Source organism: Pristis pectinata, chromosome 22 (assembly GCF_009764475.1).
Source record: "Pristis pectinata isolate sPriPec2 chromosome 22, sPriPec2.1.pri, whole genome shotgun sequence".
In the NCBI taxonomy this organism is placed as follows: Eukaryota; Metazoa; Chordata; class Chondrichthyes; order Rhinopristiformes; family Pristidae; genus Pristis; species Pristis pectinata.
The window spans coordinates 18583230-18608837 of record NC_067426.1 but is presented as its reverse complement, the minus strand read 5'-3'; the positions used below and the strand labels follow the sequence as shown (position 1 = coordinate 18608837).

The window sequence follows — 25608 nt, the reverse complement described above, 5'->3', positions numbered from 1 at the left end:
ACTGCTAAACCCAAACAGGAAAATACTCAGCCAAAGCGCTGAGTCACGAAGCCAGGCAACAGACTGTGTACTGCTGGAAACTCCATGACTGCAACAATTTTCCATGTGGTGTAGTTTACACAACTGCAACAGGCCTGTCAGTCAACAGGATGTCTGCACGCAGCTGCTCTAAAATGATTCCACACAGGTGACAATGAACCAGCTTATTATTGAGTCTTTTTTCTCAATTAGTCATTAATATGTTTTCATATTTAATTTACTTAATTCTACATTTTTCTAAGGGACAGAATCAGTTCCTCTACCTTTGCCTCATTTTTGTTATAAACTAGTTTGGTTTCCTATTGATTTCCAGGGAAGGCTTCACCATTAATAGCTATGTTCTTTCACAACCAATTTCCAACATCAAGTGCGCATCGGAAATCTGACTGATAAATCCAGGGTTAGAGCTCTCCCGGGCAGAAATAGGGCAACTGCAGCTTGACAACTGCCCAGAGAAAATGACAACTTCATTCTTGCTGCTATTCAATTGCTGTCAACCTGAGAGTGATGTGCCAGGGAGGACGGAGGGCCTGCCTCTTTCAGGCAGTAGGCCCTTTAATTTTGCCACAGGTCTCCAACTGCAGACCTTAGAACATAGGACAATACAGCACAGTACAGGCCCTTCAGCCCACAATGTTGTGCCGACATTTTATGCTGCTCTAAGATCTATCTAACCCTTCCCTCCCACATAGTCCACATTTTTCCATCATTCATGTGTCTATTTAAGAATCTCCTAAATATCTCTAATGTATCTGCCCCCACAAGCTCTGCCGGCAGTGCATTCCACGCATCCACCACTCTCCACGTAAAAAAACTTACCCCTGACATCCCCTTTATACCTTCTTCCAATCACCTTAAAATTATGTCCCCTCGTATTAGCCATTTTCACCCTGGGAAAAAGTCTCTGATTGTCCACTCGATCTATGCTTCTTATCATCTTGCACACCTCCGTCAAGTCATCTCTCATCCTCCTTCCCTCCAAAGAGAAAAGCCCTAGCTCACTCAACCTATCCTCATAAGACATGCTCTCCAATCCAAGCAGCATCCTGGTAAATCTCCTCTGCACCCTCTCTAAAGCTTCCACATCCTTCCTATAATGAAGCAACCAGAACTGAACACAATACTCCAAGTGTGGTCTAACCAGAGTTCTATAGAGCTGCAATATCACCTCGCAGCTCTTGAACTCAATACCCTAATTATCTTGATTACCATTTTGAGAGACAACTATCATTGTGTCCCTTCATCATGTTGTGTAGCCAATTACAGGGAAAAAGCAGTCTGTAATGATTTTTCTTTAGGACCAGGAGGAGTTGCAGCAACCCTAAAGAATGCTACAGAATATCTTCGGCAGCCTCTGAGACTGTGGCAACTTCATAAGAAATCTAAAGCATTCAACTTTCGTCACCCACATTACATCAAAAACCAAAACCGGGATTGCAACACCACAGTTCCACTGAGCTGAATACATCTCCTAATAGACACTGTAATTAAAATGTGTTACAGATGTATGGATGCAAAATGGCAAAAGTCCCCAGAAATGAATTTTGAATTGAGTTCTACATTCATGTTGGAGATGAAGAAGGTAGTTCTAACCTGAGTCACCCAAGGGATACTGATGATTCTGGGTACAGTATCGGTTTCACAGCCAGCATTTGGCTGTCCCCCAAGTCAATGGATAGGGTGTAAGACTGCCATTCCATCGAATTCCATTGGTTTCCTGCTTAGTGTGTTAGGTTAAAATAACGCCCAAAAGGTTTTCCTCTGAATTCCAGCTACACCAGAAACTGATGTCTACTCCAAATCCATGGAAGAAAAATGTGGTTTGACATTGAGGAAACTACTGGTGTCAGGAACTTTGAAAACACTTGAAAATGCTATCGCAAGCTTTTAAATGTGTCTCTGTTTCCAGCAGGTACGGATTAGGTTTGTACACAATACATTACAGTCAAGTTGTAGGTTCCTCATCTGGATAAGAGAATAACATTACCGGGGTAAACTCCATGTTCTGAAGCTCCCCGGCAGGTAGACTCATTTGTTATGAGTGAAGAGGAGCTGGGGTATTGCAGATGAAAACGCTTCCACCCTCACCCACCGTATGGCCCCCTTTAATGACAGCACTGAATTTTTTGCAGTGATTTTCAGGGTTATTTTAGATAAGTTTCCACTCGTTTGACGTTATTGGAGACACTACGACACAAATGGGGGAGGGAGGGAAATGAGGGTTAGGTAACAAGTTGCCAATATTGATCGTTATTTTGGAGCCAGCAGATTCATGCAGAGATTCAAGTTCACTCATTGAGTATTGCAAAGTAATGCCAGACGAAATAATCCCATGCCAAGGTATTTTTGTAAAGGGAAAATTTTAGCAAACAAGTTAGACATTTGTGAAGGTAAAACACAGCTAGAAGTGGCAGATCCTTTAATGAATGTGATCAGATTTAGCAATACATTTAAAAATATCCACAGACGCGTTTCTGAAAAGAATCGTTGCAAGTCATCTTGATGAGTTAAAAAGGAACAGGCTTTTGTAAGGATTTTAAGAGCATTGTAAGGAACTCCTGAGGTGTGTTTTGAGATGGAGCTGTGATCCCTGTCATTTGTGTCATCACCTCAGCCAGACTCTTCTGGGGCACAGGCAAGATGCCACAGGGGCAGACTGTTAATCAGTGCATTTGAGATGATTCACAACAATGTAATTAAATGATGATATCAAGTCTGCACTTTAGGGTAGACTGTAGGTGTGAGGCAATAATTTAAAGAAAATTATTGCTCCCAGAAATCAAAGGCTAAACTGCCAGAAACAATGAATTAGTGTGAACCCTTTCATCTTTGGTTAAGCAGCCACATGCAGGCTTTACAAAACCAGCAGGATTGCTTATTTTTAAGTAAATTTACATCCCCTTCCCAATTTTACAATTATTCTTAGCTCTTGCTATACCATGAGACATTCCCTGGCTGTGCGTATGGTAAATGTACAAATGCAGCCTGCTATGACTTGCTCACAAATTCCTCCAGACAATTGGGGATGCAAAACATCTATTAGATTCCTCCATCATGTGCGGGATTAATTACTTAAGCACTGACTTGTTCACTACTATTCTTGCCACAGTCACTGTGACTAATTTTCCAGGTAAAGGGCAAACAGTGCTAAATTCCATATTTAATTATAATTGAAACATCATTAGCAATATGTAATACATCTTATGTTGATCGTTCAAATGGGAGAAGTCCACCTTTGCACAATGTAGTTGGCAGTCTCCAGTAGGTTTGATATGACTTAGTTACTAGAAAAGGTAGGTTAAGCTTAAATTCTATATTTTGTTATGTGTTGGATAATCCAGATTGGTTTGTCACATTCTGAGTAACAGGGCATTGAATTAATAACTCCTCATCTCACAGTAGCAGCTGCCATGTTTAGTTTTCACGGTATTCGTTCCACACTTCTTATGGAAATCTGAAAAATCAATACATTTCCAGCCTTTGCTGGCTTTTAGTGAAGCAATCTTCAATGATCCAAGCACACCCATGTCATTCCAATGGGAGCTATTCATTGAGCTGTAAGCAACTGTGGTAACCACTGGCATTAGCGAGAACGTAAAGCCAATTTGTAAATAAATCACGTTCAACACATGGCAGTTTACTGAGCCATACTGCACTTCAACCAAGTGGCTAACCAGCTCCTGAAAATGAAAATTTACTGTCAGAGATATCTTTTGAAAAACAGATCTGCCATTTACTCTAAATGCACTGATCTTGTGTGATTATATAGTAGGGAACTCAGCTGAAAAATAGGAATACAAAGTAGAGACTGCCTTTACCTCCCAAGAGTCTTTGTTTTTAACAATGAATAGAAATACATGAGTAACTTGGGTTAGAAGAAGATTAGTATGAGGTTATAAGAAATGGCTTTTTGAATGCAGGATCAACGTGATGAGTCAGATCCTAGCATTGGTAGAGTATATGTGAATGGAACACAACACACACACGAGTGGCACACATCCCAGATAAATACCTCATTTGGGCTTATTGACATAAAGGTGACTGTAGCCTAACCACATTGGTCAGCAGCCCCATTAAGGGAAATCACCTTTCTGAGTTGTTTTAGTCAGACAACTAATTCTACTCCCTTGGCACTCACCCAGTCAAGCATTCAAGGAACATTTGTACAATGACAATGAAAATGATTTTTGCTTATTAACATACATATACACACACACATATGTATTCCCCACTACGCACTAGACATTAGAGCATGCTTTTGCTGTTAATGGGGCCATTTGTCCAATCAGTTAGGATTATTTCTATTTCCTGGACTGATCAGATAGATTTGGCAAATTCATCCCTTAGCAATCCTCAGGGCAATTTTCAGGATCTGAACCCTTGCCTTCCCACTCCATCAACTCTCTAAATACTTAAAGTCTTATTTAACTTAAAGACCTCAATTTCTTCTTTCCCTGATCCCAGAGATGAACATATTATATTTTAGGTGTTACTCAGTTTACCATTAGATTACCATGAACAATGCAATTTTATTGAGATCCTACAGTGAGACGGTACTGCCAACAGTGACAGATAGACATAACCATTATACTTTCTGTTTGGGTTCAGTTCACACCCAGGTGCTTGTAGTGGTTACAATGCATTGTACTTTTAGCCTGAGAGAGAAAAGAAACCCTTACAAGGAGGGAGGGATTTATTTCTATTCTATTCCCGAATAACGTAATGCAATAAATGTTTGGACAGGGGAATGAGAGTGTGTGGGAGGGGATAAAGAATGGTGGTGCTCATGCAGCTGGCTGCTCCCTTCTTAGAAGAAAAACTTGAAGACTTTTTTGATGTTTTTGCTTTTGGTTAAAAGGTGCATTGTTACATTTCCAAGATGCACTGACTTGGAGAGGTATGGCTCCTTCACTGAGATATTGACCAAACTTCCCTATTTTTCCCTTTTATTAGAATGAACAACATTAATCCTGGCTGCCTGCCTACCGCAGGGCATGATACAGACTCATCAATCACCAAAGTGTCATAATGAAACAGTATGATTCCTGACAACATACAGTATATTTAAGTATGATTAATAATTTGTGCAAGAAGGCTCCTCTAATAATACAAGGTCTGGTAATTTTTTTTTGCATTATATTTTGCTGATTCGTCGTTAAGTTTGACCCTTCAAGTAATCAAAAAAATGAAAAGTTTGCAAACAAAGGAGATCACTCTCTAGATAAAAGAGGATCAAAAAAGGCTGGGCCATCTCATTGACAGTACAATCCAGAATTAATCCCATTACCCTATTTTCTTCAGCACCTCCTCCTCAACCTTGTCTCTTAAAAACAAGTTATTTTAAAAAGTGTTATTGGGTTTCATGTGGCAAAACATCATGGAGAAGAGCTATCACCAAGAACATCTTTGACACTGTTAAAGTTAACAAAGAAGTTAACGAAGATGACCAAAAGCTTAGTCATTGAAATAGGTTTTAAAGAGTCTTAGAGGAGATTTAGGGTAAGAATTGCAGTCATTTAGGTCAAGGCAGCTAAAAGCACAGACACTAATGCTGGGATGATTGCAATAAAGAGGCCAGAATTGTGGAACAGAGATTGCAAAAGATTATAAGGTTGGAGGAAGGGGGTGAGATCATGGAAGGATTTGCAAAAAAGTTTTAAAGTTGATGAGCACAACTTTGTATAGGGTGTCCCTGTGTTATGAATGAGTTCCACTTGTACAGACGTCCAAAAGTTGATTTTGTCCATAAGTTGGAAAACATACCAAAATCACTCAATATGTTAAGCACACCTCCAGAGTACTGTAATGAATGACATCAAAAGCACATAAGACCGATAAGGAAGAACAATTACTAAAAGTGGAGAGAGAGGAAACCACTGCCGCTTGTAAGAATGAAGGTATATATGACTTTTGAATTTAATAATATTATAGGAGCTTGTTCATATGTAGACGGTGTCCATAAGTTGGGCTTCGTAACTCAGGGACAGCCTGTATTGGCTGCAAGATAGGAAGTTAGCCAGGAGACTATTATAATAACAAATAATAACAAATGCATGGATGAGGATTTCAGCAGCAGAGAAGCTATGGCAGGGCCATGGTCAAGCAATGTTCTGGATATGGAAGTAGGCAGTACTGGTTCTGGAGTAGATGGAAGTTTATCCCAGAGTCCGATATAACAGCAAGGCTGCAAATAGTCAGTCTCGACTTCAGGCAGTATGGAAACAATAGTCTACAAAAGGATTTGTGATGGATACCAAAGACAATATCATACTTCCCAAATGAAGAGGATGCTTCTTTACTGTACTTGTCATTGTTCTGATCCCCCTTCATGGTTTATTCAGCAAAACAAAGGTTAATTACATTCATGGACGGGATGACATGAAAGGCAAAAATATGAGGGAAAACAGTTATCTCAGGCAACAGGCCAGAGACAAAAGTGAAGCTTGGCTGGGAGGAGAGAAAGAGGGATGGGTGTGGCAAAAGGAAGAGTAGGTGTGTGAGACAGGGAGAGGAAGACCCACTTTGTTTTCACAGTTCTGCCTGGTTTACGTTCTGCTGACCAGCTGCTGCCTAAAAGCTGCTGGAATCTCACCGACTGGCTGGCTCCTTCCAGCTGAAGATTGGTTTGCTGCTTGGGTAAGTCATGACTTGGGAGGATTTGATGGGATGTCTTGGGTGGGAAGGGGCAGAGTCCTGCTGCAGAGCTCCAAACTTTCTTAGCTGGGATTGGAGAAGTGCAACCCTGATCCCCTGGCCCCACAAAGAAATGCTTCAAACTGACCTCATGCATAAACCAGCACAGAAGCCATTATATTCAGCCCATTGCCTCATCCTCTGCAGTAACAATGAGGTTAAAACTGCCTCAGGGTGGACTAGTTTTGGAGACTGACCCATTTCATTTTAAGTTCAACTATTCTTGGAGATTGCTGGAGTAGAGAGGGTTAAAATTCTCCATCTAGTCACTAAACTATGCCTGCTTTGAGATTGAGCCTGTGTGCACAGAACTTTACATGTGCTCAGCAGGCACAATCATTTTACTGTTTATTCCATACATGATTTAATGTGGGTGGCCTCCCTGGAGATGTGTTCTGCACGTGCCCGTGACTGTACTACTGGTTACTAATTTAACCAACCTCAACTGTTGCTCTGTAGCAGGCATTCAGAGAATGGAAAATTCTGAAAGTCATGATTAGTTACACCAGAATCATTCACTCAACCTGTTCTCTCTGAATAAGGTTTGCCTAATATTACACATTTTCATTGCTGCTGCAGGATTCTCATCTGTTCTATAGGGCAGAAGGACATAGACTGTAAGCCCTACATTAATAGCAAGCTGATTGCTCATTTCTCCAAATGGTCTGGTTTGCTCCCACATCCCAAGGACATGCGGATTAGTAATTGCCTCTAGTGTGTAGGTGAGTGGTAGGGTATGGGAGGGGTTGATGGGAATGTACAGAGAATAGTTTACAGGGAAAGTTAGTGGGGAATAGGATTGCTCTGTGAGCCGACATAGGCTCGATGGGTTGAATGGGCTTCTTCTGTGTCATAAGGAAGTATGGAATTCCTGTCTGTTTTCCAACACAGTGGAAGGCAATGTGTTAGTACGTTCCCCCCAGCTTTCACCTCTGAACTCTATGATCTGCGTTTTGCAGCTGAATTCAGCAAGAGGATGTCATCATTCACTGTAACCTCTGCACAACCCTCCATTCTTAACTTACACATACATGCCTTCATACTGCAGCTCACCCTCAAACAGCTGCTTTCTTCTGCATTGCCACATACTCCGCCTCACAGTTCTTACCCCCACCCTTTAAATAAACTACACACTACCCTTTGGCTGCTTGGCTAGGTAGATGAATACTGCAGAAACATACTTCTATACCAGAGTAGATGCAAATAAGTGTGACATTACTGTATGCTACAATGGATCATATGTGTATTTTGAATCTTAAATAAAGCAGACACACATTTTGGAGGTCTCTGTGTTTCCTACATTTAACTTTAAACATTTTGTATTTAACTGTACTTAGAATGCATAAGAGCACAGGCACTATGGATATGTTTGCAAAGAAATCCTCTCTGCTTATTCAGTTGGTAGGAGGTACGTGGGTTTGTTTGGGAAAGCTAGTAATCTAAAGGAGCTGTAAGCTATTATCAGCACCATCTACAGTCATTACTCTGAGTAACTGCACAAATTAACTTATGTGGGCAGGAGCTAGCCCCACCTTTCAGCCCACACCAATTTCCATGGGTTTGATCTTATTTGGGTATGTTCCAGGCAAGCTTTTATATACAAGAATACAGCTGTGGAATCACATAGTAACCAGAATTAGAGCATTGATCTTTTTTTTGTGATGCTGTAAATCTGGGACTACCTAGAATAGCTTCCCAGATTGTGGTCTAAAACCATGATATGGTGAGTTTTGCCACACTGATTTGATGTAACTTTTTTATAAATGTTAGTTTCTGGTTTCATCTCAAATATCACCCTGTTTACCATAGTGGCGAGGCAGAGAGTTGTGGATTCAGATCTAGGCTGGCCTTCCACTGCTGCAATCTTTTTCAGAAATGGATATGTTTCTTAATGGAGAGAGTCCGTCCACCCTCTCCAGTGGACATAAAAGACCCCATAGCAACTCTTTGAGGTAGGAGGGTAATTCTCCCAGGTGCCCTGGGCAACTCAGAGCAAATATCTAGTCACCACATAAAAAACACTATAATGCTGGATATCACCAGAGCCTTGCTGATTTTGAGAGCTTGCTGTTGCAAATTAGTGCCTTATTCATTACAACAACAACTGGACTTCAAAGCACTTAATTGGATGCAAAGTGCTTTAGAATCTTCCAAGGTTCTGCAAGGCTTTTCACCCACATCCATTTTCCTTTATTTATCTGTATCTACATATTTATGCCCCTATAAGATCACTACTCAATCCCTTCCCTTTGAGTTGAAGTTGCACAAATATTAGCTGTCTTTGCCCATGACTTGGGCCTATATAGTTCTAGACATCTTCGCTGTATTAGCACTTAACTGAGACTCTGTCTCAGTGAGCAGAACTCAGACAGTTATACAGAGATAAAGCATGAAAGTAGGCCCTTCAGCCCACCAAGTCCATGCCAACCATCAACCACCCATTTACAGTAATCCTACAGTAATCACTTTGTTTCTATCCTTCCCTCTTTCTCGTCATCTCCTCCCAGATTCTACCACTCACTTACACTCTAGTGGCCAATTAACCTACCAACTCAAATGATTTTGGGATGTGGGAGGAAACCTAGGCACTTCGGAATAAACCCACACGGTCACAGGAAGAACGTGCAAACTCCACACAGAGAGCACTAGAGGTCAGGATTGAACTCAGGTCTCTGGCACTGCGAAGCAATGGCTCTACCAGCTGTGCCACTGTGCTGCTGTACTCTATGTACCACTTAAGATGTGATTTGAACAGAGCATTGTACAGCTTTGGCAAACTTTGGTATTGTTAATGATGCATAGGTTAGTTTTACAGGGAAAGCATTCTATCCAGGCCTCTCTTTTAGAAAATCTTACTAATATATGCTTTAAAGTTAAGAACAGAAAATGCTGGAAATACTCAAGAGGTCAGACAGCATCTCCCTCATCGACTGATCAACCAGATAACTTCATCAACAGCTGATCCCCACGGTAACCCTGGTCTCATCCATCTGAGGTATTCCCTTCGTCCTATCCATCCCTTCGCCACGCTCCCTACAACTTTTTTCTCTTTCCTGATTCTGACGAAGGGTCTTCAACCTGAAACATTAACTCTGTTCTCTTTCCACTGACACTGCCTGACCTGCTGACCAGGAATTGGGTTTTGTTATAGATTTCCAGCATTTGCGTTTTTTTTTAATTTTCAATTTCCAGAGAGAGACTTTCTCCCCCCACCCTCATTGATGCTGCATAATCTGCTGAGTATTTCCAGCATTAATGTTTTTGTTTCAGGTTTCCAGCTTCTGAAGTATCTTGTTTAGTCTTTCTAATGTGTGGCCTTTCCCACTCCCTCAGATTTTGTTTCCTTCACTTCCTATTGGGGCCACTTGATGCAAGGACAATGGATGGTAAAATGATGCATATACAGTATACAGGAGGATCCCCCATCATAGCTATCACTGAAAGTTAATCAAGAGCAGAAAGTAAATGCTCTCCAAATTGGGAGCATTCATAGAGAGAGAGAAACAGAGAGTCGATGTTTCATCTGGAGAAAGACCTTTGAACTGAAACATTAACTCTGCTTCTCTCTTTGCAGATACTGCCTGACCTGCTAAGTATTCCCAGTACTCTCTGATTTTATAAATAAGCATTAACCTTGCCGCCTGCTCTTTCAGCTACTGTATGAAGAGGCACAGTAGCAACTGGACTCAAGTACTAAGCAGCCAAAGGATTTCGACCAGCATCCAGAGAGTATGTAAACAGGCATTCTGTGTAAAGGACCCCACTGGGTGTCATTCATTTGATTTCTTATTTCCACAAAATTAGAAGCTGCATTATAACACCATGCAATTTCTGTCTTCATTATGCCACAAAGGGGAGGCTTATTGGGATGAATGTGTCAGCAATGTCTGCTTCTTTGTAAAGGTGTGTCTTAGATGGTTTATGTTGTGAAACAATTTTTCCTTTTCCTTTTGTAGGCTTGGATTGCTTCATACAAGGAACGTTGTGTGTTTGTTTTGTAATGTAAAAATGAATCGGTCTGATCCCCGCCTTTTGTTTAATTGTTTTGACTGGAAAAGTAATAAAGGAGGTGTACTTGTTGTTAAGTAAAAATGCTTGCGGAGGAGTGTATTACTGGCAGGATGAGAACAGTAACAAGGGATTGAGTAGCAAGCATTCCATTACCAGTATATCTCAAGATCAACAATCACACTCTTCCACTTGGTGCATTAATGCTGCTTATCTTATTCTTTCAAGTAATTTTGTGTTTTATAATTGTAAGAGAGGATTTGTATCATGAATACTGAGACTTTATAAGATCCAGCACTAGAAAGTAGTCTAAAATGGAGATCATAAAATAATCAACTGCCGCTGTTTTTTAAACTTTTTATATCAAGGTTATTTTAGAATATTCTTTAGAATAAGCAGTCTACTCTGATGTCCTTAGTAACATTAAAGTCTCACACTGTTTGCAAGCAGAACCTTAAATATTCACCAAAAGTAGCAATTTGACCAAGTGCACAGGAAAAGGCAAAAACGTTCTCTGGTTCAGAATGATGAAACATCTTTATTATGCATACTGAAGCTGCTTTTGTGGTTTGTAAAATAGTCTGAGGTTATAAGTGGTTCATTATTTGAGAACTCCTGATTCCAGGTTGCATGCCTGAAGAGATAAATATGCTTCTGTTTTGATTTCAGAATTACTTAAGAGCCAGGAGTTCTTTTCTTTTGTTGTTATTTTGCGTTTAGATTGGACTCGTGTTCATCAACATTGATTAGGTATTAGCTTCAGTTTTGACCCTATTTTTGCCATCATCCCTTACATTATTTGCCATTTTTCAAAAACATTCCTGAAAATTCTTTGTTAATTTCTGGATAGAACTTCCAAGTTAAATAAAGGATGATAACTTTCATCCATTGCTTAATTTAGTTCAAAATGCAAATCCATACAGGTAAAAAAAAATAAGTAAAGAAGATACTCAATGATTCTTGATTTTTTTTTAAATACACTAATATTCAGCTTTCTGCAATGTTCATGAGTAGCTACACAGGGATAAAATGAAAAACAATCAATAATATATTACATTCTTTCATTTATGCTGCAGAAGGTTTTTGATCCAAGGTATTACTGAGATACTGGCTACATAACTTTAATCAAGTGCTCTGTCACTGAATTGCAGTGTCCTTGCATGTAATATGAATGCAGAGTTAAATAGATGGTCCATTATAATGAACACATTTCATGTCCTTTCTTTAATTTTCAGAGAACCATAAATGATATACACTATATTGTTGCAGAACTGACAAAATAGCTGGGTTTAGTAAGGATGTCTGGGAGTCATCAATAATGGGTGATCTATTGTTGATGTATATCAGAGGGAGCCAGAACAATGAGTATACTGTGCATGTTTCTGAGATCCAGTCTGATGTAGTTCAGTAACTACTGGTCTGAAGAATCTCAAGGAGAAGGGATGGTTGGAGGCTCCGTCCTGCTTTCAGCACCTGGTGTACCTGACAGGACATTTATCAGAAGCAGTTTTATTACATAAACTCAACAAAGCTGGATTAAATGCTATCCCAACAAGCCAATGTGAATCCAAACATGGGTTGAGTTGCATAGAGATCAGTGGATTTGGGTAAAGGAGAAAAGATCAAACATGTCAGTCCAGGTATATCAAAAACTTCTGACTATAATAAACAAGTTTTATCAGAGAATTATAGAACCACTTCAGCCAAATCAGATCATTGAGGTCAGGTCAGCTGTCAATAGAACAATTTAGTCAGTCCTATTCCCTGCTCTTTCTCTGGCCCCTGTAAATTATCCCCCCAAGTGCCAATCCATTTCCTTTTGAAAGACCCAAGTAATTCTGTTTCCATCACCCTTACCATTATTAATCACAGTGTAAAAGTTCTCTGTATCCTTTCCCCATACTTTAAATCTGTGACCCCTTATCCTTAAACCATTCACTAGTGGGAACAACCACTCTCTATTTACCTTATCTGAACCCATCACCTCTATCAGTCTCCTCTCAGCCTTCTTTATTCCAAGGAGAATTCCCCCTGACTTTGCCAGACCAATTTGCTGTAGAGATCCCTCAGCCATGGAACCATTTTAGTAAATCTTTTCTGCAGCCTCTCTTGCACCTTCACATTCTTCCTAAATTGTGATGGCCGGAACTGGACCCAATACTTCAGCTGCAACCTAAGCATGGTTTAATAAAGGTTCAACGTAACTTTCTGCCTTTGTGCTCTACGTCTCTGTTTATGAGGAAAATAACGTTAGTAAGATTACATTATCTGATGGGTCAGCAACAGACATGAACTAATGAGCTGGAGACACGAGCTCAAAGCTTGTCATAGAGAGTCATAGAGTGGTAGAGCATAGAAACAGGCCCTTCACTCTCTACATCCATGCCGACCTTTTTGCCTATCTGCACTAATCGTATTGGCTCACATTAGGTCCATATCCTTTTATGCCTGGCCTATTCAAGTGCCTGTCTACACTCCTGTTTGATTGTATCTAATTCCATCACCCCCTCTGGCAGCATGTTCCAGTTATTAACCGCTCTCTGTGTAAAACATGTTCCCTACTGATCTCTGGACCTCCTTCCTCTTACTTTACCCTTTAACCCTTTTGCATTTGATACCCCTACAATAGGAAATAGGTTCTGACTATCTATCTATGCCTCTCATTATGTTATATACCCCTATCAGGCCAGCCCTTCGCCTCCTTCACTCCAGGGAAAAAACAAGCCCAGCCAATCCAATTTCTCCCATAACTAAAGCCGTCCAATTCAGGCAGCATTCTGGTGATTCGCCACTGTGCTCGCTCCACTGATCATATTCCCATCCTGTACTACTGTAGTTGATTTTATGAAATACAGAATAGAAATCATATATTTTTACAGCCTTGAGAATTTTCTGGAGTTATCTCCTAGTTTTCATGTTCCACTTACCCTGAATCTGTGTTTGGGTTGGAGGACTGAAGTGGGTAGGTACACTCAGCGGTCGGGGGCTTGGAGTTGATGGACCAACCCTCATTGCTGTCTGCCGGTACCGTTCCAACTCGCTCAAGCGGTCTGAGAAAATGGTGTTAGGTTTTGCCTGGTCTTCAAGCTTTTGCCTGTGCCCTGCAATTGAAGCAAATATAATAAATTAAAACTGTTTTAGTTTCTTCACTTTTGCCTCATATCCTTTGCCTCAGCCAGCTAATCTTCCTTTAACTGTGAACCTGTTAATAAATAAATCTTTGTAAAGGGAAGGACATTTCCTTATAAGTGACAAAAGGGCGGGGTTGGTGGGGATCAAGGGAGCCAATTATGATCCATCCCTTGTGCACTAGAAGTTAGAGATACAAACAACAAAGAGGTTTTGTTGCCTTTAATTGAACAAAAATGTCTGAACTGGCTTCACAATGCAGTATGTGACAATCTTATCATTCAAAATGGCTACATTGCCATAGCTGTCCTTTTTGACAGCACTGTCTGTGGTAGGGTGGAGAACTAGACTGGTGCAGCATTAACAAACAACTCCCTCTGCTGGTTCAGTACAGAACCAGAGAAACTTTGCAACAAAGATCGCAAAGCCATTCCATGTAAAACAAGTGGCTTCAGAACACTGTTTTGAACTGATTTACAGTTTATAGCTTGTTGGTTATGAGCACCTTAGGACTGCATTGACTATCTTGCCAAAACTACACAACGTTGACACCACCTTATCTATCATTGATGAACACTACTCAATATCGTTGACTGCTTAAAGAAAGATCCATTAAACCTGTAAAATTCAATCAACATAACTGATTTAAATATCCAATCAGGAACTATTTGCTTCAATTCTTTAAGTTTGAATACTATATTGGTTTTACAGGTTTTGTTTATAAATCAAAAGAAAATTATATCCAATTTCTTAAATGCATTGTAATAAGCATCTTTCATACTTGTAGTTTTGAACCATTATAAACACAAATGATTGACATCTGTATAGATGTTAAAAGGGAAAGGTTGCACAACATGTGGACACTGGAGAGGATGGGAAAACTGATTTTTATTTTGGTCTAATTTTGACAAGAATGTTCTGAGATACCTGTCTCCACATAGGAAGTGCTTCTAAAAAGCAGCAGTTGTTACATCATATTGTTAAAATTTTTAGTAAACCACTCTCATGAGGTATTCAACTCTAAATATTTTTCCTGTTCTTCCATAACTCTTCTCCAGAAGTCACAGCACCAAAGAACAATACAATGCCCCATCTCCTGAAACTGTGGAAGATTCACCAGTTTTGAGAGCTTCCCATGAAGCCCATTCTGTAAGGTCCAAGAGTAAGTTAACACTGTAGCATCAACCACTAGACCTTCGAATGAGATCAGTGCACTTTCTTTTTTAATAGCAAGACTATGAGCAATGGAATATCATTCACAGTTAGCAACTTATTCTTGTTGCTTAGATTTTAGTTAATGAGGAGTGAACATGTATTGATTTGGATATTGACTGCTAACTTTGTATCTTCATGGGTTTTTCCCTGTGAAAACCTGTTATTAAGCAGATGGTGGTGGTCCTTTTATTTCATACCAATATTTTTTAACAACTGACATGCTTACTGACCCATTTTGAAGTCAATCATGTAATGGAAGTCGAGAATCACAAGAGGTCAGACAGGTGGGTTCTCATCTCTACAGAAGGGGACAGTTGGATTATTATGACATTTAGGAAGTCTTCACTCTCACAAATTAACATACTTATTAAAGGCAATTTCAAAATATGTCCAGATGAGATTTAAACCCACTGTGGTGCTGTCACGATGAGCAGAGGTGGTGTTGGGGTGAAGTGGATAGTTTCTGAATGGGCATGCTTGGAAATCATCAGTGACAAGACATGATCCAACTTTCTTCCTCACAGAGGTCTCAAGAACTACTGATGGACCCTATACAAAGGTAAGGCTAGACCAGGGCTGAATCCAAGGAGGTTGGGGTAGGAGACAGAGGCCCAGATGTTTGGGCTTGAGGATTAGAGCCTACAGTGAGGGTCTCAGAAGAACGGGAGGTGGGAGGGTGTGATGGGTCTCATCAGAGGTTTGGTTGTTGGAAGATCAGGGGCTGGGAGGAGATTTCATTGGATGGTTAAAACCTCAGGGGATGGAGAATGACGGGAAAGCGATTGCCTCAAAATTATAAGCCTGTGAGTGTTGGACAGAGGAGTGGTGAGGGGAAGGGGGAGCAACAAGTAGGTCAGGTAATGAATTAAAGAGGACCCATCTGAGCCAGGTTCCCAGCACCAAGCTGGAGTGAGCTCAGGAAGGCCCCCTTTAAATCACATTGCTGCAGAGAAAGCACTGCTTTTAAAACCTGACGATGCCTCAAAACTATGAGTTTGAATTTTCCCCATGATGCTCCAAACAAGCATTATCTGGGAATGAGGTCATTAGGTACATGGTTAATGCAGTAAACATGTCACCAACAAAAGTGTGATTCATATCCGGAAGTACCTGGTTGAATTTCCAAAGTGATCCACTTTGATGTGGAAATCATTGCATCCAAAAAACAATTATCACGCTCTGACTTTCCAAGCCCTTTTCATTTGGTTGACAAAGCTCTCAGATTCAGCAAGCCACCCATCAGTTGTCCTTGGTTGTTCACAGTTTAGTTTTCCTGGGTTATGGACAATATTGGGTCAGCAGTATGAAAGCTACATGTTGCTCTTAAAGCAATGCCTTCTGAACAGCTATAGCTGCAATCATTCAGTATTTCTTTGAGCTGAACTGGATCCCGAAAGAGTTGGACTTTGCTACACTACAGCACACTCAGAGGACGCAGGGCACAATCATGCCTGGTTTTGAACATATTTGGCAGTCATGAAGCAGTTACACCAGGATCAGAGCTGGCAAAAGCCACGTCTTATCTTTATGCGGCTGAGAGATGAAAAGCGACAAAAATCTCTTTGAAAATTCTTATACTGTAAATGTGCCTAGCGTCTGCAATAAAGGGTTTCACTGACAGACTTTAAACAATCTACTTGAAAGTCACTGTATGTTCCTGCCCATCCTTAAAGTTATGAGATTAAGCAAGGGAACAACCAGAGGAACGTGTTAATTGATAATTAATGTGTGCAAGAATTAGTCTGGGCATGAGATGAAATTAAGTATTTACAACTAATCCTAACTTGCAGGCCTTAATATATTGGCAATCATAACACAGTTTAATTTGAATTGGCTCTGCCAACAGTGATTTGAAACATCACTTATCAATTTATAAGAAAATGCTTCTTGTAAGGGACAGCAAAACTTCAATGATGAGAGTTCAGAAATGTTTCGCTAAATCTATAAATAAAGTAGATTAACCCTTTATCTCACTGTTAGTCACAGCATTTGTTTCTGCAACAGTCTCTGCACTTCAAGGTAATTCATTGTGTGGGGTGTTTTGAAATTTCCTAATGTGACAAGATACAACATAACTGAAAATATTATTAATGCTCATATGGTGAATGTTTGGCAGCTTTCTGAATGGAGTCTCTGTTATTATTTGTCTTCTGATGTCCCAGCATGCACCTTTCTCTCTAGCTTGAATGTTATCTCAGAAATGTAAAGTGTATTTAATTTTCTATCATCTAGCAACAGGTTCTGGGATTCCAGAGCATACGGTAAGTACAACATCACAGGCTGCTTTCAAGAGGCAAAGGGCTGGTGCTTATGTTCATTTTGAGTTGAAGACAAATGAGTACAATAGACACAAACCACATGGTCTTTGACAGGAATTATTCAGCACAGAGAAAAGCAGTGAAAAATATAGGCAATCGGTTTGATCCCTGAATTAACCCTTCATGCATTACTCTTACAATTAAGTAACAAAGCTCATAGTTGGGTTCATATATTCACTATTTTTTTACTGGGCTTCAGCAGGGTAAGTGACAATAGCACTTACACTTAATAATCTTCAAAATATCCAAAAACAACATTAACCATTGAAAATGCACACTGAAGTGAACAATGTGAATGCCTTAGACTAAACACAAAATCAAAATTACAGCTTTGATATCACTGAGCAATGATAGTTGGCTTCACTGGGCAATGATAATCGACTCTTCGCTAGAGCACTATGAAAAATACAACTAACAAGACGAACCATTCGAATGAAGATACATTCTAACGAAAACCAGTTCCTGCAGGCTAATCAACTCAGTAGGTTTACAGAAGTCCTGCATTAGTTCTCCAGAGTCGAGGCAGCTAAGGCCACAGGGACAAAAACAGAGGGACACTTAACATGCATGTAAAAGAAAAGGAAATATTTCCACCTGGCACTGTTGTTGCCATTCCAGGAGAGTGACATAAAGTGATCACTCTGTCTGGTGAAAAGTACCTTGTCTCCATTAAACCCTTCCACCCAATCGTCTAGCTAAGATAGAGGAACCACTATTTGAAAATTGCAGCTCTCCAGCCAGGAAGTTACATCTTCAGTCAAATGCCCATTGCACTGGCACCATGACTCCCCATAATGCGCAGTGCATGGTTTTATTCAAGAGTTGTTCTTTGGTCCACTATTAACAGAAATTGCCTTTTCTTTTGCACTTGACTTTCTGACAGGATATCAGGAATCTACGACTATGACTGAAAACTTGCTCTCCAGTGAGCATAACACCTCCCCAACAATAAAGAAAAACTTTGGGTTCCTCAGTCTAAAATAGAAGGCAACTCAGTTCTGACACATGCCCATATTTCCAGCACTGAGGAGGAGTAGCTTCACCTAAAATAGGGATGAGGTAATATTTGCACAGCAGCAATAAGTTTGTATATGTGCACCAGTTACAAAAAGTAGATAAAGTTTTCTGACACCTTTTGCCAAAATTTAACCAATATGTTTAACAGTTACACTTTTCCATTTGGCAGTTTTCATACCTCTGCACAGTTTTTTTTGTTTTTATTCAGGAAATTTTTCAGTTAAAGTTCAGTTTAAAAAAAACTCCAAACACAGATGCCCAGCTCATAATTGAACACACGCAAAAGCCACAAGACCCAGCATAAACAGCCAAAGAAATATTTAGGAGGGAACAGACTCTTCCAGCGACTAACAGAGGCAGTCACAGATAGATTATTATTCACATGTTTGAAGTTGGCCTGCTTGCGCCATTTGGAAAGGGATCCAGTCACGCCAAGTCTTTGCCTTGGCTGCACTCTGCACTGCTTAAACACTGCAGCTACTGTCTACTCCCCACAATGTTCCAAATATCAACTTTTAAAAAGAAACCCGCCCAAAGCCAAAGTGTCTGCGCTTCAGTCCGAAATTTTTTACCAGCTTTAACAAATATAGGGCAAGAAAAAAAGAATCGTTCCAACACTACAATAATTCATATTGCTTAAGGTTATATTACACTTGTGATAAATTGGCTGCCTCTAAAGGCGCAAAGAAAATATCCATTTAAAGGGAAATAGGCTGGCTGGCATCCAATTGGCAGAAGGATGTCAGCTGCTGAAGTCTGAGAGATTTGGACTCCCTTTAGTCAGAACAGTGGGAGAAATGTTCATTAAAGGCCTGATGTTGATTATATGAAGGTAAAATTTCCAGAAGTCCAGAACTACACAGAAGGCAAAGGCGGAAGCATAATAGTCAGTTTTATAACACACCGATTACATTCTGTCCTGTTGAAAGTCTGTAGCAGCCAGATGAACTATTTATATCATAGTCGTAATGGTTTTTCTCATGCCGAGGAAAAAGGAACCTGCTTCAAGCAGCTGAATTGCTAATAACATACTGCTATGCTCTTATAACCTAGCCATTACATGCTTCCTCTTAAATAGTCACTGCAAGCATTAAGAATGTATATGGAGCTGCTTAACTGTTTCCAAACCACATGTTGCAGTTATGTAGCACGCCTATAGTAGCTTGTCTCATTGCAAGCATTAAGGATACATACTGCAAACAAATGCAAAATACTGCAGATGCTGGAAACATAAAAATGCTAGAAATACTCATCAGATCAGGCAACACCTGTGGCGAGCACAAGGACATAGGAATTAGAAGCAGCAGTAGGCCATTTGACCACTGATGCCTGCATACCATTCAGTAAGATCATGGCTGTTTCTTTATCTCAATGCCACTTCCCTGCACTAATCCAATATTCCTTGATTTCCTAAATCTAAAAACCTATTTATCTTTTTTTTAATATACTCAGTGACTGAGCCTCCACAGCCCTCTCGAGTAGAGTATTCAAAATCTTCCCTACCCTCTGAAGAAATTTCTTCTTATCTCTCTCTCTTGATTGTTTGAGACTGTGAACCCTGGTTGTAGGCACTCTAGCCAGGGAAATCACCATCCCTACATCTATTCTGTCAAACCTATTGAATTTTGAGTTCTGAAGAAAGGAATAAATGCAGATCAGTGAAGCATTTATAAAAAGCACATTCTATTTTTTTCCATTGTCATAGCAATGTGAATCATCCTCATTGTAGTTGAACAATTACTACATATACATCTCACAGCCAGACATCTGTGACAATTTCTTATACACAGCAACACAACCATGAGCTGAGTTCTACTCTCCTATGTAAAAAACACCTTACATTCTTTCTAGAAGTGGATTAATGTACGTGAACCAGTTAAATACTAGAGGAAATACCCACTACTCTATTTCTCTTAATGTCAACAAGTGCTGAACAGTGGAACTATTAATAATAAGCGAGAAAGGTTGTCAAAGGGTACAACAGGATATAGATCAGTTGGAAGGTTGGGCGGAGAAATCGCAGAAGGAGTTTAATCCGGACAAATATAACGTGCCGCATTTTGGGAAGTCTAATGCAAGAGGAAAGTACACAGTAAATGGCAGGACCCTTAAGAACATTGATGTACAGTGTGATCTTGGAGTGTAAGTCCATAGCTCTCTGAAAGTGGCAACACAAGTTTAGAAGGTGGTAAAGAAAGCGTAAGCCATACAGGGCAATGAGTATAGAAGTTGGGAAGTCATGTTGCAGCTGTATAAAGCTGTAGTTAGGCCACTTTAAAAGTACCATGTAAAGTTCTGGATACCACACTACACAAAGGATATGGAGGCTTTAGAGAGGGTGCAGAAGAGGATGCTTCCTGGATTGGAGCATATTAGCTTTGAGGAAAGGTTGGACAAACTTGGATTGTGTTCTCTGGAGTGGTGGAGGCTGAGGGGTGACCTCAGAAATATATAAAATTCTAGAGGCATAGACAGGAGAGATAGAGTCTTTTCCCAGGATGGAAATGTCAAATACTAGAAGGCACAAGTTTAAGGCGCGAGAGGGAAAGTTTAATAGAATTGTAAGGCAATGTAGATGCATGGAATGTGCTGCAAGGGGAGATGGTAGATGCAGGTACCATGGCAACACTTAAGTGGCCAGTGGACAGAAACACGAATGGGCAGGCAACAGAGGGATATGGACCATCTGCATGCAGATGGGATTAGTTTAATTTAGCATCATGGTCAGGGCAAACATGATGGGCTGAAGGGCCTGTTCCTGTGCTGTGCTTTTCTATATTCTATGCTTTCTATTTAATAAGGGCTATGTTATTTAGCAAACCTTGAGATCCTGGGCACCTGTATCATGTTGGAGTGTACCTGGGATACAGGACACAGTTGATATCTCTCCAAGTCTCCTTCCTGCCCATTGCCAGTACAAAACAAAACACTGCTGTTGTCCATCTGATATTAAGTGAGACAATGGGAATATGACTCAGAAACCCAACAAATATCTTACCACAATAAAGAATAGACTGGCTTTAGATTGTAAGGTATCTCCTCCCAGCAAGTTTTCCTAAACTTTTCCTGATGTGATTGTATAAACTTCAAACAGATGGGCCTAGTTTACTTCTGCATATCTGAAGGGGACTCTTGGACCCTGCTTGCATGAGGGAAAGTGGAGGCAGAAAAGGGTCCTGCTTCTTTAAATCAAATCTTGGATACAGCAGCAGATTATATTTTAAACTAATTTTCCAGTTGATCCCAGTATAATCACAATCTTTTGAGCCTATAAGAGAACAGATATCCTAACACCCCTAGCAATTGATACAGATGTGTATTTAGTAGGCTTCATTTTGGAACTTTAAACATTGCTTTCATATTCAAATCAATTTATATTTGAAGGCTACATAATGGAAAGGAAAATGGCAGCAATATCATGAGATGCATTAGTGGGGCTAGGTCAAAGCGAAAAGAGAGATGTTCCTCATTATGATCTAGGTTATTGTGATAACAGGAGGAAGTCCTGAGTAATAAGATTCTTTACGACACTTGTACCATTTTAATCTCCTGCTTCATGAAAAGCATGTGTGTGCTGATTGTAGCGTGTCAGGGAATTCAGACTTTTTCCCAACTCTTCACGTTGGAGTGGATTGGGGTGATAAACAGGCAGAAGGTTCTTCCTCTTACATAATTAAAATTTTCTATTCCTTGGCATGTGACAGGATCTGGCTACCCAATAATCTTTCTAATTCTCACATATACATCGGTGCCCCTCTTACTGAGGCAAATGAATTCCTGATATCTAAGTTGAAAAAGTATTTTTGCAAACAAGTCAAAGAATCCCATTGATGTAAAGTTTCTTTAATGAAAGTAATTACTAGATTAAAAATATTTAATTTTAGATTTCAAAAGCTCTGCAGCACTGCAGGTGAAAATGTTACTCTGAGGACCACAGTTTTGGGAACCTCTCTGCATCTGGCAGTGTTTGAGTTACCTCTGTTCAATCATAACAGTGCACCAGCCCAGAGGTGTTCCACATCATTTCTGTAAATAGACACTGATCACTTTAACTCAGGTTAGTTCTTCCTGTTTTCCATGTGTTCCTTATCCCTGGGCAAAATGTTGCTGTATGCTTTCCCTTCCCCCTTTTTTCTTATGCTGATAAATTTCCTGCTCCACCAGTTTCCTTCACAGCACCTGCAGCATTAACTCCTTGTTCAATGCACATCCATGTATACTTAATGCATGATAACTTCCCCAAATGGCCTACTACACTGCTCAGCCCTTGATCGGGCATTAGCAGGATATTAGACTGCTGAGGCATCACACCAAGCCTAACTCTGTAAGGAGTTTGTACATTCTCCCCGTGACTGTGTGGGTTTCCTCCAGGTGCTCTGGTTTCCTCCCACATTCCAAAGACGTACGGGTTAGGAAGTTGTGGGCATGCGATGTTGGCGCCGGAAGCGTGGCGACACTTGCGGGCTGCCCCCAGAACACTGTACGCAAGAGATACATTTCACTGTGTGTTTTGATGTACATGTGACTAATAAAGATATCTTCTATTTTATACCTTATATCTATCCTTATCTGTACTTGCCTTTCTGGCAGGGTCAAAATGATTATGGGTGGCAGAGTGACACAGCCAGCAGAGCTGCTGCTGCTTCCCACCCCCCGCAATATGGTTCATTCCTCACTTCCAGTGCTGCCTGTGTGGAACATGCATGTTCTCCCTGTAACTGCATGGACTCGTTCCAAGTAACTTGGTTTCCTCCCACAACCCAAAGGCATGTGGGTTGGTAGGTTAATTAGCCACTGTAAATTGCCCAAAGTGTCTAGGTGATCTGAAGGGAACTAATAGGAATGTGGGTGGAATAAAATAGTTTAATGTATGGTTTGTGTGGATGGCTGCTTGATGGTTCGTGTCTACTCAGTGGGTAGAGGGCCTGTTTCCATGCTGTATGATTCAATGAGCTGCAAGCAGATTGCCCTCTCTCTAACAGCGGCCACAAATCACCCACTACTAACTTAACTGAGATTGGCACAGAAAAGGGAATGAACCTAGCATCGTCTGATCTTGTCGTCAATGCTCACTGGATAAATCCACTGATAGAAATTGGGGCTTAATTGTATTATGTGTGGTAAATTCCAGAAGTAATCAATGGAAGTACTTAGATGGTACAGTTTTACAGGAGAAATAAGGAAAATATGAGTCTAAAGGTGATAGATAGTCAAAGGGAGGAGTAAGCATTCACAAACTCTTAAAATTAAAAATTTAATTCATTTACACATGTAAACATGCACCTATACATACATGTATACGAAATATACGAAATATTCCGGAGCAATGTAGCATACCCCATTATTTAGACACTCTCCCCTCATTCCAATGAAAAGTTAATGCATTGTGAATTGTTGGAAGTGCGAGGGCATCTTGGGGTCCAAGTAAGTGACAGGATCATAGTGCATGTCCTTTATGAAGGAGATTTAAAGGCTGAGAAAGAAACAAAAGAATGGTGGAAGGGAAATAGCAGAAACTTAAGTGTCAAATCATGTATATAAAAAGAAATTTGGATTAAACTATAGAAGAATGATAGAAAGATATTAACATTTTTTACTTTAAAATTCCATTAATTTGCTACCTGCGAGATTGAGATTCCACAATTTCAATTGTTCCCAATCTGGGCCAGAGGCCAAATAGCATTGCAGGAACATAATTCTCATTAATAGGGTATATTGGCTGTTACGCATCAGCCCTAACTTTCTAGGATAAGCTTAATGGGAAATTAATGGACAAATGCAGCTATTTCTTGTAACTCATGGGAATGTTGATAGTTAGCTGCCATTTATATGATGCTAATGGTGGAACAACACAAATGGCAACAGAATTTTGTGACAATTTGCAATACATGGGGTATCACTTTCCACAAATTGCTAGACATTTACACACTAAAAATGGCATACACATTAAGCTCCAGCACATTAGTAAGAACAAGACTTTGCCACACTCATTTACTCATATGTATTGAGATCAGGAATATTTTGTAAACAAACATCTATATTCTCAATGCAGAAAAGTGAAATATTTTGATGGGAGAAATGAGCAGAGATAAGTGAACGTGTACAATTTTAAAGTGAGTATTTTTTCACAAATCTTTGACCTAAGTAGTTAATAAAGAATTTTGGTTGCTGAGCTTTATAAGTAGAGGGATAAGATACAAAATAAGATCAAAGAAATTGTTTTATTACACACTGAGTGGCTAAGATTTGGAATGTACTGATAGGCTGGAAGCTGGAGATTCAGTGCTAAGATTCAGAAAGAAATGTGTAACTACTTAAAGAGGAAAAAGTATATGGGAAAAAAAGCTGGAAATGATACTGTTACCCTCTGAGAGGTCTGCTGCAGATTTAACAGATCAAACACTGGACTGTACTCTCATTCTATTGTATTGGCTACATTCTAAAGTTACCAACTCAACCAGTGGTCGATTGTAACATGTCCCAAATGCCCAACGCAGGTGCTGATAACTAACTAATTCTAAGATGAAGTATAAAAAAAAGTCCCTTCCATGGGAGTGAAGCTGGATGTAAGTCTGGAGTAATGCTCAAGTTCTGCTGTCATGGGAAAATTATACTGATTGTAGTCAAGCCATTTGCTGAAATAAATGCAGCAAGGAACAGAATAGCTTGCAAGACCATCCCCATCCAGTAGAAATTCACCTCTAAACTACGTGCACAACTGCTATGCATGAATCCATCCCTCTCTCTAGAAATATACACCTGGTTCTTGTTCTTCTTAACATTTCTCCCTTCTTTCCAGGAAGCTACAAGTAATCCTATAAACCAGGGGAACAGGCCAGAGTCCTTACTCGAGTTCATTGGCTAAGATGAAGCAGGTAGAAGCCGAGGTAAATTGGGAAGTAGCGACGAGCTGATGCCAAATGGTATTGATGTAGGAAAAGTGTAAATGGGTGGTTGCTGGTTGGCATGGACTCTGTGGGCTGAAGGGCCCATTGCTGTGCTGCAGCTCTTTATGAGTCTATGATTCTAAACTTGAATATTATAAGCCTAAAGTTCGCAAGCATAAGTCAAAACTAGGGGAAAGAAAGGAGTTGTGTTAAAGCAGGTTCACTGTATGGTATTCTTCTTTGACTTAGTGCTGTGTAGTAAGCGCAGGACTCCTTTTCTATCCCCAGATTTGACCTCTCCC

At 40.1% G+C, this 25608-nt stretch overlaps 1 protein-coding gene across 1 annotated transcript in view; it reads right to left on the bottom strand.

Moving 5' to 3' along the window:
• runx3 (RUNX family transcription factor 3) overlaps positions 1 to 25608 on the bottom strand; it is a 63102-nt gene that overhangs the window by 5898 nt on the left and 31596 nt on the right. The window contains exon 4 of the mRNA XM_052036149.1: positions 13668 to 13841. Coding sequence (XP_051892109.1) covers positions 13668 to 13841 — 174 coding nt within the window. The remainder of the gene's footprint in view (positions 1 to 13667; positions 13842 to 25608) is intronic.